The sequence below is a fragment of the Piliocolobus tephrosceles genome, chromosome 14 (assembly GCF_002776525.5).
Source record: "Piliocolobus tephrosceles isolate RC106 chromosome 14, ASM277652v3, whole genome shotgun sequence".
NCBI classification, from domain to species: Eukaryota; Metazoa; Chordata; class Mammalia; order Primates; family Cercopithecidae; genus Piliocolobus; species Piliocolobus tephrosceles.
Window position 1 is genome coordinate 109,893,122 of NC_045447.1, and position 14,827 is coordinate 109,907,948.

A 14,827-nucleotide genomic window follows, 5' to 3' on the forward strand; every position below is an offset into this window, starting at 1 on the left:
GTGTACTTCTTTGGGGAAATACATACTGGAAAATTTAGAGTGTTGCTTCTTTGGGGAAATACATGCTGATGAGAAGTCTAACTCTCTCTCAAATGGCTCAGAAAAAGAATAAAGACAATAGCTGAGACAAAGAGAAAGCAAGTGTGTAAAATGTCAGCAAATAGGGAACTTGAGTGAAGCTAACTGGGGGTTCTTTCTGCTGTTCTTGCAATTCTTCTGCAAACACTTCTAAATAAAATTTACACACACACACACGAGAGATGATTTTCTCAATGCCAAACTTTAGATTGCTTAAATGCTCCAAACCTGAAGGAGCACAGCTGCTGTATAAGTGATGTTTATATTTTTAAAATGTATAAAATATCTGAATGCATCATGACAACAGATGCAACAAAAGATATCAAAATAGAAGTCCCTCATGAACAACACAGGTCACTCCTTATTAGTCTAACCAGTGCTGTAATGTTTAGGTGCATCCTCCTAGATATCTTTCAATGAAGTTAAAGCTATTTATACATACAGATGCTCCTTAATTGATGATGGGACTGTAACTAGATAAACCCATTGTAAGTAGAAAACACCATTAGGTTTAAAGTAGGTTTTGGACTTACGATAGGCTTATCTGGATGTGGCCCCATCATAAGTAGAGGAACATACTTTATACATAAATAGGTATCATTTTAGCACCATCATAAAACTGAAAAAACATTAAGTTGAACCATGTCATAAAAGTCTGTCACACAGCAACAGTTTTATTTGTAAACACATTGAAACACTGTAGATATTGTTCTATATATTGCTTTTTTGACTCACTTAAAAGTGTCTTCGGACATCTTGCCACATCAGTACATCTGATCTGACTACAATTTCTTAAAATTTTGCTGTCACGAAGTAATATAGGTATCAGAATTTATTCTGTTAATGTCGGACATTTAGGTTGTTTCCTTTGTTTTTTAAACAAATGCGAGCAATGCTAAGTAAAAACCCTTATCACCCTTCACTGTGCATATGTGAGAGGATTTCTGTCAGTTAGGTATGGAGCCTCGACAATACCTACACCAGCTGTACTCTCAACACTAGTACATGAGCATCTCTCAAACGCTCCAACCAACAATGAACAGCACCAATCTCCCCAACCCCACAAAAAAAAACACGTCAATATGCCTTTTTTAAAAAAGCTTTTGCAGAATATACAATGCAAACGGTCTCATTTTCTATCTCTAGATTATGAGTGTGGTTAGAAAGATCTTTTCACATGTGTTAACCACTTGCATGTTTTTCTTCAGTGAAATGCCTATTATTTTTTTTATTGGTTTGTAGGTGATACAGTTTGGCTATGTCCCCACCCAAATCTCATCTTGAACTGCAGCTCCCATAATTCCCATGTGTTGTGGGAGGGACCCAGTGGGGGAGATAACCGAATCATGTGGGCGGCTTCCCCTCTACTGTTCTCGTGGTAGTAAGTCTCAAGAGATCCGATGGTTTTATAAGGGGAAACCTCCTTCGTTTGATTCTCATTCTCTTTGCCTGCCTGCATGTAAGATGTGCCTTTCGCCTTCTGCCATGATTGTGAGGTCTCCCCAGCCATGCAGAACTGTGAGTCCATGAAACCTCTTCTTCTTTATAATCCAATCTCTGGTATGTCTTTATCAGCAGTATGAAAACAGATGAATACAGTGGGAGTTCTTTATATTTTGCAGCTGCTGCTCTTTTATTACATGTATGGCAAACATTTGCTCCTAGACTGTCTTTGAATTTGGTTTGCAGTTCTTTTGTCATACAGAAGTTTCATACAAAAATAGTCAAATTTACTTGGTATTTGCTTGGAGGCTATACTAGTTTCCCAATTCTGCTGTAACAAAAAGTACTACAAATGGGATGTCTTAAAACAATAGAAATTTATTTTCTCACAGTTGTGGAGGCTAAATCTGAAATCAAGGCCTCCACGGGGCCATGCTCTGTCTGAAGATTCTAGGGAATGATCCTTCCTTGCCTTTCTAGCTTCTGGTAACTTCTGGCAGTTGCTGGTAATCCATAGCATTCTTTGGCTTGTGGTGGCATCACTCCAATCTCTGCCTCCATTGTCACATGGTGTTCTTCCTCTGTGGCTGTCTGTATACAAATTTCCCCCTTCTTATAAGGTATCAGTCAATGGATGACAGCCCACTCTCATCCAGTGTGACCTCATCTTAACCTCATCTGCAAAGACCCTACTTACAAATAAGATCACGTTCACAGGTACCAGGGGTTAGGACTTCAAACTATCTTCTGAGGGGAAAGGACACAATTGACTCAAAACAGATGCTTGGTAAACGATTTTCATATTTATGTTCATGAGAGATATTATCTGTCATTTTCTCTTCTTGCAATGTCTTTGTCAAGTTTGGTATCAGGATTCTTCCGTCTTTGTGAAATAAGCTGGAAGTGTTCCCTCTTCCTCTGTTTTCAAAAACAATATGAAGTGTTTGATAGAACTTACCACTGAAGTCATGGGGGCTGGAATCTATCTTTGTGGGAGAGTTCTGAATTAACAATTTAGTTTCAACCAGCCTGGGCAACATAGTGAAACTCTGTCTCTACAAAATATAAAAATAAAAAATTAACTCGGTGTGGTGGCACACACCTATAGTGCCGGCTACTCATGATGCTGAGGTGGGAGGATCATTTGAGCCTCTCAGTTTTGGGAGCCAGAAATCTGCAATCAGTATCACTGAACTGAAATCAAAGTGTTGACAGGACCACACTCCTTCTGGAGGCTCTAGGAAAGAATCTATTTCTTGCCTCTTCCAGCTTGCGGTGGCTACCAGCATTCCTTAGTTTCTGGCACACCACTCCGATCAATGCCTCTGTGGTTACATTGTCTTCTCCTCTTCTGTGTCAAACTGTCCTCCAGCTCCTTCTTATAAGGACACTTGTGGTTAATCCAAGATAATGCCCGAATCTCAAGACCCATAATTTAATCACACATGCAAAGATTCTTTTTCCATATAAAGTACCATTTACAATTTCCAGGGATTAGAAATTGGTATTTTTGAGGGCCAGTTTTCAGCCCACTATACGGCCTTTTTCAAAGTGTTTACTTTCCTAAACTGTTGGGTAATTATTTCTGGCTGGGATATTCATCTGCTTTTAAATACTTCACATGCTTATCTCTGTCTACTGCAGTGCTTATCTGAAAAATAATGGAGGGTGCAAGTAATTAGGCTTCTGGACAACAGGAGGGACTTTCTTCTGAATATTAGAAATATTTGGAGCTCTGTCTTGCTTCTTTGCTTCCAGTACTTCTACTTATTGTTCTCACTTGAGAGTAGACACCTCTGCTGGCTGTAATTTGGTCCAAACGGGGTAAGATTATAAGGGCTAAACTGTCTTGTTACACCATCAGTGATACCCCAAGGCTTCCTTCTTTTTTAGTAGCTGCTGACTCTAAGCTTGGAATATCCAGAGGCTACACCTACCTTTTCAGTAGTTTTCTTCTGACTGAGTTTAGGTTGGCTTCTTCCTTCAATCTGATCCCAACTTCCTTGTCTTTTAGGACTCCTTACAATTTGGGGGCCACCAAGAAAACTCTTCTTGCTTTCTAACATTTTTACAGGCTTTTTTTTTTTTAAGAACATAATTTTTGGTTTTTTTTTTTTCCGCAAAAGACTGAAGGCCAACCTGGGAGGCTAGAAGGTGTGCTCCATTGGTTTAAATTCCAAACTATCTGTAAACCATGTCAGTGCCTTTTCCTTACACGATTGCCATTTTATCTTTATTTGTGTCATATAAAGTTCTTAAATTACCTCCTCTTCTGAAGCCTCTTTTATTATATACTACTGTATAACATATATTTTATAACAAGACACGTCATTTCATTAAATGAGTCAGATGAATAGGTAAAAAAGAAATGTACACAGTAATGGACTGAAAAAAATGACTACATAATTGAGGAAAGACTCTGACTTGAGGGAAGTCTAAGTACTCAAAAGAACAGCTCCTAAGATGAGTAACTTCCCACTTTTTCCCAAGGTTGGTTAAATAGGTTAGAAAAAAATATTTTTCAAGTAGTTGTGCTATACAAAAAAAGAGAAGAACTGTTTATTATAGAGCTAAAAGCTTTAAGAAAAACAAAAACTGCTGTGTACAACTCTATTTTTAGAATGAAGAAAATAGCATAAATTTAGGATTGGATCATTCTTAGGTTAACTACCAACACATGTGGCAGATGTTTGCTCTTAAATAGATGCCAACTGAACATAAAGGAAGCAATTCAAATGCAGTATTTACGATTACACTTGAACCTTATTCCAGACTGTCTCAAGTATCCAGTTGTAAACTAAATAAATATTGTTTGTTTAGAGGCATAAATGAAGTAGTAATTGATATGCCAAGCATATTAAAGAGTTAATGCAATTTTAGACAAATACTAGAAGTACCAGGAAAGTAGTTAGCACACTTAAGTTCTGAACCTATAATTTCATTTACTGGCACATCTCTGGGGTCCTAGTTTCATCATGAACAGTATGTACCTCTAAGGCAGTGCTCCTTAATCTTCACGTGATGGCACCTATAGAGAATGGTAACATACGAATATCTACCTGGTGTAAAAAGAAGAGGTTACTCAAGGCTGGAAGCTAGCTGATATGGTTTTGCTGTGTCCCCACCCAAATTTCATCTTGAATTACAGTTCCCATAATCCCCGTGTGCTGTGGGAGGGATCTGGTGGGTAAGTGAATCATGGGGCAGTTATACCCATGCTGCTGCTTCCATTACAATGAGCTCTCAAGAGATCTGAAAGTTTTATAAGTGGCTTTTCCCTCTTTGCTCAGAACTTCTCCTTCCTGCCATCATGTGAAGAAGGGCATGTCTGTTTCCCCTTCCACCATGATGGTAAGTTTCCTGAGGCCTCCCCCACCATGTCAAACTGTGAGTCAATTAAACCTCTTTCCTTTATAAATTACCCAGTCTTGGGCAGTTCTTTATGGTAGCATGAGAATGAACTAACACACAGGCTTAGGTACTCTTGCTGTCCAGAAAGCTGTGGGACCAACATCTCAGTGCACCTGTAGCCCATTTGTGGTAAACCATTATATCTTGGCCTGTAGTTTGGGGAGCTGTGACCTTGCTACTCAAACTGTGGGCTGCTGATTAGTTTTACTAGGACTCTTGGGAGCTAGTTAAATATTCCACATCATGGGCTCTACCTCAGACCTACTAAATCAGAATCAGTATTTTGACAAGATCCCTAGGTAATTTGCATGTACACTAAAGTTTAAGAGGCACTACTCTAGAAAACTTTCAGCTCAAAAATTCAATTAACCCAAGAACTAATCTGTTTCACAGAAGTGTATTCAAGGGTATTTTTTATGACCTTATTAAATTCCACATGATACAGTAAAATTTAAAACTTTCATATTACACAAGTTTTTCCTAGTTTTTAAAAACATAAATGTTGACCTCTGAAACAGAAGGGAAACATATTTACCTGCTTGTATACCTGTCGTAAATACATGATTTCCTCCACAGTTCCCAAGGATATCAGCCTAAGCACTTTGACATCTCTACACTGTCCAATCCTGTATGCTCTGTAAAAAGATTAAAAATACAAACAAAAATCAAGTGAAACAACTTTGGGTTCAAGAGATAGCTTGGGAACATAAAAATGGAAAATTATTAAAATTTTATTTAATTTAAAAATAAACATTTTATGTTTAAATGTGCTATGTTATTTAGTAATAATTCAAAAATTCAAATTCATATAAAAAGATGTTATTAAGGAGAAAAATATTATAGAAAACCTACAAATATCAACTTCATTTCTGTTATAAACATCACCTTCCACTGTTTAAAAACTTTTCCTAAATTCAGGATTTTCCTTATAGCAGCTTTAAGCTTACAGATTGTTCCCCAAAGCTTTCATTTATATAAAAATCCCCAAAATGCCAACTAATCCATAGAGCCAGAAAGTAGACTAGTGGTAGCTTGCGGATAAGGGGATGGGGAAGAATGGGGGGGGTGGGTCACAAAGGGGCAGAAGGAAAATTCTGGGGCGATAGGTATGTTCATTATGTTAATTGTGGTGACGGTTTCACAGGTACGTAAGTCAAAACTTATCAATTGTATACTTAAGTATGTACAGTTTATTGCATGTCAATTATACTTTATTAAAATTATTAAAAATAAAAAAACCCACAACTTAGCAAAAAGTAGTTAATCAACTGGAAAGTCTATGGAAGTGCTGGTTTACAGTCCTCATCCATAGAGATTTCAATTCAGTAGATCTGACTGAATCACTCAGTTGACTGGCATCCAAGGTGTTTCCATACAGACCATGGATGGTTTTAATTAGTGCTAATTAAAATTCTAAACTGATTCATCACAGTGGTTTAACTGTGGGTCTATTCCCCACAGCTTCTCTCATATGGAGGCTTTATACGATGCTCTGTATGAGCACCCAATGCCTGTTACAGTTGCTGAGGGGAACCGGGGCAAGGCCATACTGCCTATATGCTTGAAAACATTACAATTCAGGGGAAATTTATCTTTGAACTTGTAAGGTCAGCCATATGTTATATTTGATGTTCTCTCTGCCTCCTTTACCCACCCCCCCCAACAAAGGACTTTTACTAGAGGACATCTCTGGATTGTGCAAATCTTACATCTCCAGCAGGAAATGGTGGCTCCTGCGACACAGCACCGCCAGGGGTAAGGTACTGCATTCTCACTTCCATTCTGTAACCTGGAGGCAGAGGAGAGGGGCTCAGCATCCCTTTCTCTCCTATAATGCATTTGGGTTCTAAAGAAAATCAGAAATGGATCTAAGAAAATGTTCTTCGGATGTATGCTTAAGCCAGTTGTCTGGTGAATGGGAGAGATTCCATTAGGATGCATATCCTTCAATCTTTACAGACAAAAATCTTAGACACGTGTTACTGTGTGCCTAAGCTTCATCATTTCTTGATCCATAAAGCAAGGATTTGTAAGTGATGAGTCTTTCACCATGTGGAGACAAGTGTTGAGGAACTGTTATACAATAGGTAGATCATTAGCTTTATTTCTGTTCTTAGTTCCTGCTGTCAGAGTCAGTGGAAGGAGAGGGAGAGGAAAAGGAATGCTAGTTATTCAGTTTTATTGTGAACTAACTTTCAGTGAATACCAAAGCACAGTACACTGTGCTTTGAAGAATACTGGGATAATTAATATGTCTCGATGACCTAATGAAAAAGCACAAAATACAACAAATGTCATAAGACCAAAAAAAGGGGCGGAGGGAGATTTTTCTGTGGTTTTCATTTTGACCAATTTCCTTGACAGCTGTCTGTGGAGAGGCTGATTAAAAGTGTTAGCTTTGCAGTAAGACCGCATGGATTCAGATCCTGACCCTGCTACTTACTGGTTGTGACCCGGAGCAAGTTACCTAAGTGCACTGTGCCTCAGCTTTCTCCTAAGTAAAATGGGTATAACAGCGCCCATCACAAAGGATATTCTGAGTATGAAATGAGATAATCCATGGAAAGCACCAAGAATGACAGTTCCTACCGTATCATAAACACTCAGTAAGTGCAGCCATTATTCCTTTGTCCTCATTTTTCCAAATGTATTTGAATAAAATTGTACACAAAGTATTATTATAAATAAATATTGTTATTGGTTAGATGGCCTTTCTGCTTCTTAAGCGTTTCTATGTATTTGCCTTTTTCCCTCAGATTAGACTTTTCAAGTGTCTCTATTTTACTCTTTTCAATGAATTAGTTAATATTTATATTATGTTCTTGTTTTTATCTTAATAATGTAATAATTCTATTGTCTTTACTTTGTTCCTTTTCTAGTAGAAAACTAGATTATTATTTTACTTTATTATTATTATTTTAAAACTAAATTATTCTTTTACTTTCTTTTTTTAATAAATGAATTTAAAAATTGAACTCAGCATCAGAATTTAAATATTGATCCACAGTAATTTCATTGTTACTTCTAAATAGCAAGTTTTTCTCTCTTGATTTCCTCTTATCGTGGCAAAATATACATAACAAAAATCATTTTAAGCAATTTTAAGTGTACAGTTAAGTGGCATTAAGTATATCCATACTGTAATGCAACTGTAACACCTATATAGCTACAGACACTTTCCAAACCGAAACTCTGTACTCATTCAACAGTAACTCACCATTCCCCAGGCCCCCAGCTACTAGCAACTACCATTCTCTTTTCTGTCTCTGTGAATTTGATGACTCTAGGTACAACATGAAATCATACAATCTTTGTCCTTTTCTAGCAAAAACAGGTATCCTTTCTTTGTAGCTGATATTAGAGGAAAAACAATTCAATCATGACGCCACTGAGGATGATGTTAGCTCTGGGTTTTTCATAAATGACCTTACATTGAAGTAGTTTCCCTTTTTTTTTTTTAATTGAGACGGAGTCACTCCGTTGCCCAGGCTGGAGTGCAGTGTTGCAATCTCAGCTCACTGCAACCTCCACTTTCCAGGCTTAAGTGATTCTCGTGCCTTGGCCACCCAAGCAAGCAGCTGGGACTACAGGAGCGCACCACCATGCCTGGCTAATTTTTATATTTTTTTGTAGAGATGGGGTTTCATCATGTTGGTCAGGCGGGCCTTGAACTCCTGACCTCAAGAGGTGCAAGCCACCGTGCCTGGCTTGTTTCCTTTTATTTTTAATGTGTTGTTTTTGTCATCTTTAAAAAGATATTGAATTTTGTCAAATACTTTTCCACATCAATGAAATGATTGTGTGTCTTTATTCCTTCATTCGTTACTGTGGTGTATTACACTGATTTTTGAAGGATGTTGAACTATTTTTGAATTCCAGGAATAAATCCTACTTTGTGTATCATCCTTTCAATATGCTGCTGAATTCAGTTTGCTAGCATTTTACAGAGTATTTTTGCATTAACATTCACAAGGATTATTGGTCTGTAGTTTTCTTTCTTGCAGTCTTTTATTTTGGTATTGGAGTAATGCTGGCTTTAGAGAATTAATTGGAACGTGTTTCTTCCTCTTCAGTTTTTTGGAAGTGTTTGAGAAGGACTGGTGCAAATTCTTCTTCTTTTTTTTTTTTTTCTGAGATGGAGTCTCACTCTGTTGCCAGGCTGGAGTGCAATGGCTCAATCTTGGCTCACTGCAACCTCTGACTCCCTGGTTCAAGTTATTCTCCTGCCTCAGTCTCCCGAGTAGCTGGGATTACAGGCATGTGCCACAATGCCCAGCTACTTTTTGTATTTTTAGTAGAGACAGGGTTTCACCGTGTTGGCCAGGATGGTCTCGAACTCCTGAACTCGTGATCCGCTCGCCTCAGCCTCCTAAAATGTTGGGATTACAGGCATGGGCCACCGTGCCCAGCTGGATTGGTGCAGACTCTTTAAATGCTTGGTAGAATTCATCAGTAAAGTCTTAAGGTCCTGGGCTTTACTTTGTTCAGAGGTTTTTGATTACTGATTCAATTTCCTTAAATAGTTATAAGTATATTCAGGTTTTCTACGTCTTCATGACATCCTTCCTAGATGTATATTTCTAGCAATTCATCCATTTCATGTAGACTATTCAATTTGCTGGTATGCAAATGTTCACAGTACTCTCTTATACTCCTTTATATTTCTGTAAAATCAGTAGCAATGTCTCCTCTTTTTTTTGATGTTAATTATTTGAGTCTTCTTTTTTTTCTCTTAGTCAATCTAGCTAAATATTTATCCACCATTTTCTTGATCTTTTCAAAGAACCAACTCTTGGTTTCACTGATTGCCTCTGTTGCTTTTCTATTCTTTGTCTTACTCATCTCTGTTCTAATATTTGTTGTTTCCTTCCTCTGGCTAGCTCTGGGGGGTTTTCCTTTTCTTAGTTCCTTAAGGTGAAAAGTTAATTGTTGATTTAGACCTTTCTTCTTTTCTAATGTAAGCATTTACAGCTATACATTTCCCTCTTAGCATTACTTTTGCTGCGTCCTGTAAGTTTTGGTGTGTGTTTTCATTTACTTCAAGCTATTTTCGAACGTCCCTTGTGAATTATTCTTCAACCCTTTTGTTAAGCATGTGTTGTTTAACTTCCACATATTTGTGAATTTTTCAATTTTTCTTCTGCTGTTGATTTCCAGTTTCACTGTATGGTCATTGGAAAAAAAAGAATGATTTCAATCTTTTAAAATGTATTTAAAAACTTGTTTTGGGGCCTAGCACATGATTTATCCTGGAGTGTTCATTGTGTACTTGAGAAAAATACGTATTCTGCTATTGTTGGAAGGAAAATTCTATACATCTCTGTTATAGTGTTGTTCAAATCCTCTCATTACTTACTGATCTTCTGTCTGAATGTTTTACCCATTAAGAAAGTCAGCTATTGAAGTCTCCCACTATTATTGCAGAGCTGTTTTTCCCTTCAATTCTGTCAATGTTTGCTTCGTACACTTTGGGGCTCTATTGTTTGTTGAATTTATGTATATAATTGTTAAATCTCCTTGGTGAATACACGTTTTACCATCAGATAATGCCTTTCTTCTCTTCTAACAGTTGTTGACTTGAAGTCTATTCTGTCTAATATTAACACAACCACCCCTGCTCTCTTTTGGTTACTATTTGCATGAAATATCTTTTTACATGCTTTTATTTTCAACCTGTATATATTCTTGGATCTAAAGTGAGTCTCTTATGGATAAGATATAGATGGACACTGTTTTTTAAATCTGTTCTGCCAATCTACATCTTTTAATTAGGGAATTTGATCCATTTCATTTACATTTGAAATAATTAAGAATAGGGAAGAACTCACTTTTGCCACTTTATTTGTTTTCTGTATGTCCTATAACTATTTTTCCCCTAAATTCCTCCATTATTGCCTTCCTTTGTGTTTAATTGATGTTTTTAGTGACATATTTTTATTCCTTTCTCATTTCCTTTTACATATACTTTAGATGCTTTCGTTGTGGTTACCATAAGGATTATACATAATATCCTAAGTTATAACAACCTTAAATCTATTCATCTTACATTGATATCCATGTACTTATTGACATAGATTTATAATTATTTTATGCATGTATCTTTTAAATTCTGTAGAAAATGAAAAAGCAGAATTATAAGCCAAAATTACAATACGGGTATTTATATTTGTCAATGTACTTACCTTAACCAGAGATCTTTATCTTTTTGTATGACTTTGAGGTACTGTCTAGTGTCCTTTCATTTCATCTTGAAGGTCTCCCTTTAGGATTTCTTTTTTCTTTTTCTTTTTTTTTTTTTGAGACTGAGTCCCGCTCTGTCGCCCAGGCTAGAGTGGGGTGCAGTGGCAGAATCTCAGCTCACTGCACGCTCCGCCTTCCAGGTTCAAGCAATTCTTTGCCTCAGCCTCCCAAGTAGCTGGGATTACAGGCACCTGCCACCATGCCTGGCTAATTTTTGTATTTTTAGTAGACACGGGGTTTCACCATCTTGACCAGGCTGGTCTTGAACTCCTGACCTCATGATCCACCCATCTCGGCCTCCCAAAGTGCTGGGATTACAGGCGTGAGCCACCACACCAGGGCTAGGATTTCTTATAGGGCTGGTCTACTGGTGATGAACTCCCTCAAGTTTTCGTCTGTCTGCAAATATCTCAACCCTCATTTGTGAAGGGCAGTTTTGCCCAATATAAAATTCTCAGTAAACACTTTTTCTCTGTTGCTCAGTTGACAGTTTTTTTGTTTTGTTTTGTTTTCCCAATACATTAAATATATCATCCCACTGCCTTCTGGATTGCAAAGTTGCTGTTGACAAATCCACTGATAATCTTAATGGAAATTCCTTGTACATGACATGTTGCTTTTCTCTTGCTGCTTTCAAGATGCTGTCTTTGTGGACAGTTTGATTATAATGTGCCACAGTGTGGATCTCATTGGGTTTATACTATCTAGACTCGGTTGATTTTCTTGTATTTGTATATCCGCATTTTCCCTCAAATTTGGAGAGCTTTTCATTATTTCTTAATCTACCCTTTTGTCCTTTCCCCTTTCTTCTGAGCCTCCATAATGTACATACTGGTCCATTTGATAGTGTCCCATATGTTCACTTTCCCTTTTTGTTTTGCTTCTCAAATTAAATAATTTCAAATAACCTATCTTCAGGTTTGCAGATTCTTTCTCCCTATTTGGTCTGCTGCTGAACCCCTCTAGTGAATTTTTCAATTTCAAAATTGAATTTCATGTCCAGAATTTGTTTGTTTCTCTCTCTCTTTTTTTAAATTTCTATCTCTTTGTTGATATTCTCATCTTGCTCATATATACTTTTCCTCACTAGTTCTTTCTCTGTGTTTTACTTTCACTCTTGAAGTATTTAAGACACTTATTGTAAAGTCTTTGTCTAGTAGCTCCAATGCCTGTTTTGCTTCAGGGACAGTTAGTTTCTGGAGATTTATTTTGTTACTCTGAATAAGCCGTATTTTCTTCCTTTCCTTTCCCTTCCTTTCCATTTTTTTTTTTTTTTTTTTTTTAATGTCTTGTGGTCTTTTCATGAAAACTACCATTTGGAAAGACAGCCAATCGTCCCAGTCTTTGCAAATTGGTATGGAAGACCTTAATTAATTAGCAGGGTGTGTCTTAAGCCTTGGGGACAGCATAGGGTGAAGGCTAAAAGTCTTCTCAGGACATTTCTGGGTATACATCCTGCCTGGGTATAGTACATCTCGGCTCACTGCAGCCTCTACCTCCCGGGTTCAAACGATTCTCAGCCTCCTGAGTAGCTGGGACCACAGGCGCACACCACCACACCTGACTAATTTTAGTAGAGATGGGGTTTGACCATGTTGGCCGGGCTGGTCTTGATCTCCTGACCTCAAGTGATCCACCTGCCTTGGCCTCCCAAAATGTTGGGATTACAGGTATAAGCCACTGTGCCCGATGTCTATAAAGTTTTATCATGAGATTGCAACAATTTAGTCCCATCATCAGCCTTTGTTTCTAATTCTAGTTCTCTATTTCCACCACATCTGGAATTACTTCCTCTACTAAAGTCGAACTCCTCAAAATTATCCATGAGGGTTGGAATCAACTTCTTCCAAACTCCTGTTTGATATTTTGACCTCTTCTCATGAATCACAAACATTCTTAAATGGTATCTAGAATAGTGAATCCTTTCCAGAAGGTTTTCAACAGACTTTGACCAGATCCATCAGAGGAATCACTATATATGACCGCTATAGCCTTACAAATTGTATTTCTTAATAAGAGTTGCAAGTCAGAAGTACAACTTGATCCATGGGCTGCAGAATGGATGTTGTGCTATTGTATAAACAACATTACTCTCCTTGTATATCTCCATCAGAACACTTGGGTGACTAGGGGCACTGTCAATAAGCAGTAATATTTGGAAAGAAATCATGTTTTTTCTGAGCAGTAGGTCTCAACAGTGGGATTAAAATATTCAGTAAACCATCCTGTAAAGAGATATGCTGTTACCCAGGCTTTGTTGTTCCATTTATAAAGCCCAGGCAGAGTCGAGTTAGCGTAACTTTTAAAGCCCCTAAGATTTTCAGAATGATACATGGGCACCGGCTTCCATTTAAAGCCACCAGCTGCATTAGTCTCTAACAGGAGGAGTCAGCCTGTCTTTTAAAGCCAGGTATTGACTTCTCTTCTTTAGTGACTACAGTCCTCAATGACATCTTCTTCCAATATGAGATTGTTTTGTTCTCACTGAAAGTCTGTTTAATGTAGGTACCTTAATTTGCTGTAGCTACATTGGCACTTGCTGTTTCACCTTGCACTTTTTTGTTATAGAGGTGGCTGCTTTCCTTAAACAGCATGAACCAATCCCTGCAGCTTCAAACTTTTCTTCTGCTACTTCCTTGCGTCTCTCAGCCTTCAAAGAACTGAGGTGTTTTAGAGCCTTGCTCTGGATTAGGTTGTAGTTTAATGGAATGCTATGGTTGGTTTGATCTTTGATCCAGACCACTATAACTTTCTTTGTATCAGCAATGAGGCTGTTTGGTGCTCTTGTCATTCATGTGTTCACTGGAGTAGCAATTTTAATTTCCTTCAAGAACTTTTCCTTTGCATTCACAACTTGGCCAACTATTAGGTACAAGAAGCCTAGCTTTTGGTTCATCTTGGCTTTCAGCATGTCCTCCTCACTAAACTTAATCATTTTTAGCTTTCGATGTAAAGTGACAGACATGCAACTCTTCCTTTCACGACCATTTAAAGGCCATTGCAGAGTTATTAATTGGCCTAATTTAAATACTGTGTCTCAGGGACGAGGGAGACCTAAGGGAGGGAATGAGACAGGGGAATGGCCAGTAAGCAGAGCAGTCAGAACACACACAACATCTACCAATTAAGTTCATTGTCTTATGGGGGCATGGTTCATGGTACTCCAAAACAAATACAATGGCAACTTCAAAGATCAGTAATCACAGATCACCATCACAGATGTGATAACGAAAAACTTACATTCTCACAGAGACACAAGTGGCATAGAGACACAAGTGAGCATATGCCATTGGAAAAATGGTGCTGGAAGGCTTGCTTGACTCAGGATCTCTACAAACCTTCCATTTGTAAATAAGGCAATTATCTGCGAAGCCCAATAAAGTGAAGCGCAATAAAATGAGATGTGTCTGTATACAGTTTTTAAATTATGGTAGATAACTTTTATTTAAGTAATTTATATACTTATTTAGCCTCGTTGATTTATTATTATTTATTATTCTTTTTGGGACGGAGTCTCCCTCTGTCGCCCAGGCTAGAATGCAGTGACGCAATCTCTGATCGCTGCAAGCTCCGCCTCCCGGGTTCATGCCATTCTCCTGCCTCAGCCTCCCGAGTAGCTGGGACTGCAGGTGCCCGCCACCACGCCCGGCTAATT

At 37.9% G+C, this 14,827-nt stretch overlaps 1 protein-coding gene and 1 long non-coding RNA gene across 8 annotated transcripts in view; both read right to left on the reverse strand.

The window, feature by feature from the left end:
* The window catches only part of ERCC6L2 (ERCC excision repair 6 like 2), a 136,877-nt gene that overhangs the window by 50,461 nt on the left and 71,589 nt on the right, over nt 1-14,827 (reverse strand). For all 7 annotated transcript variants that reach the window (XM_023185238.3, XM_023185239.3, XM_023185240.2 and 4 more), the window contains exon 13: nt 5,468-5,567. In XM_023185238.3, the coding sequence (XP_023041006.1) occupies nt 5,468-5,567 (100 nt within the window). The remainder of the gene's footprint in view (nt 1-5,467; nt 5,568-14,827) is intronic.
* LOC111521692 lies at nt 9,624-11,278 on the reverse strand. Its single transcript, XR_002725034.3, has 2 exons — nt 11,115-11,278; nt 9,624-10,094 (listed from the first exon to the last, which is right to left on the reverse strand). It is a non-coding gene; the product is annotated as an uncharacterized LOC111521692 (long non-coding RNA).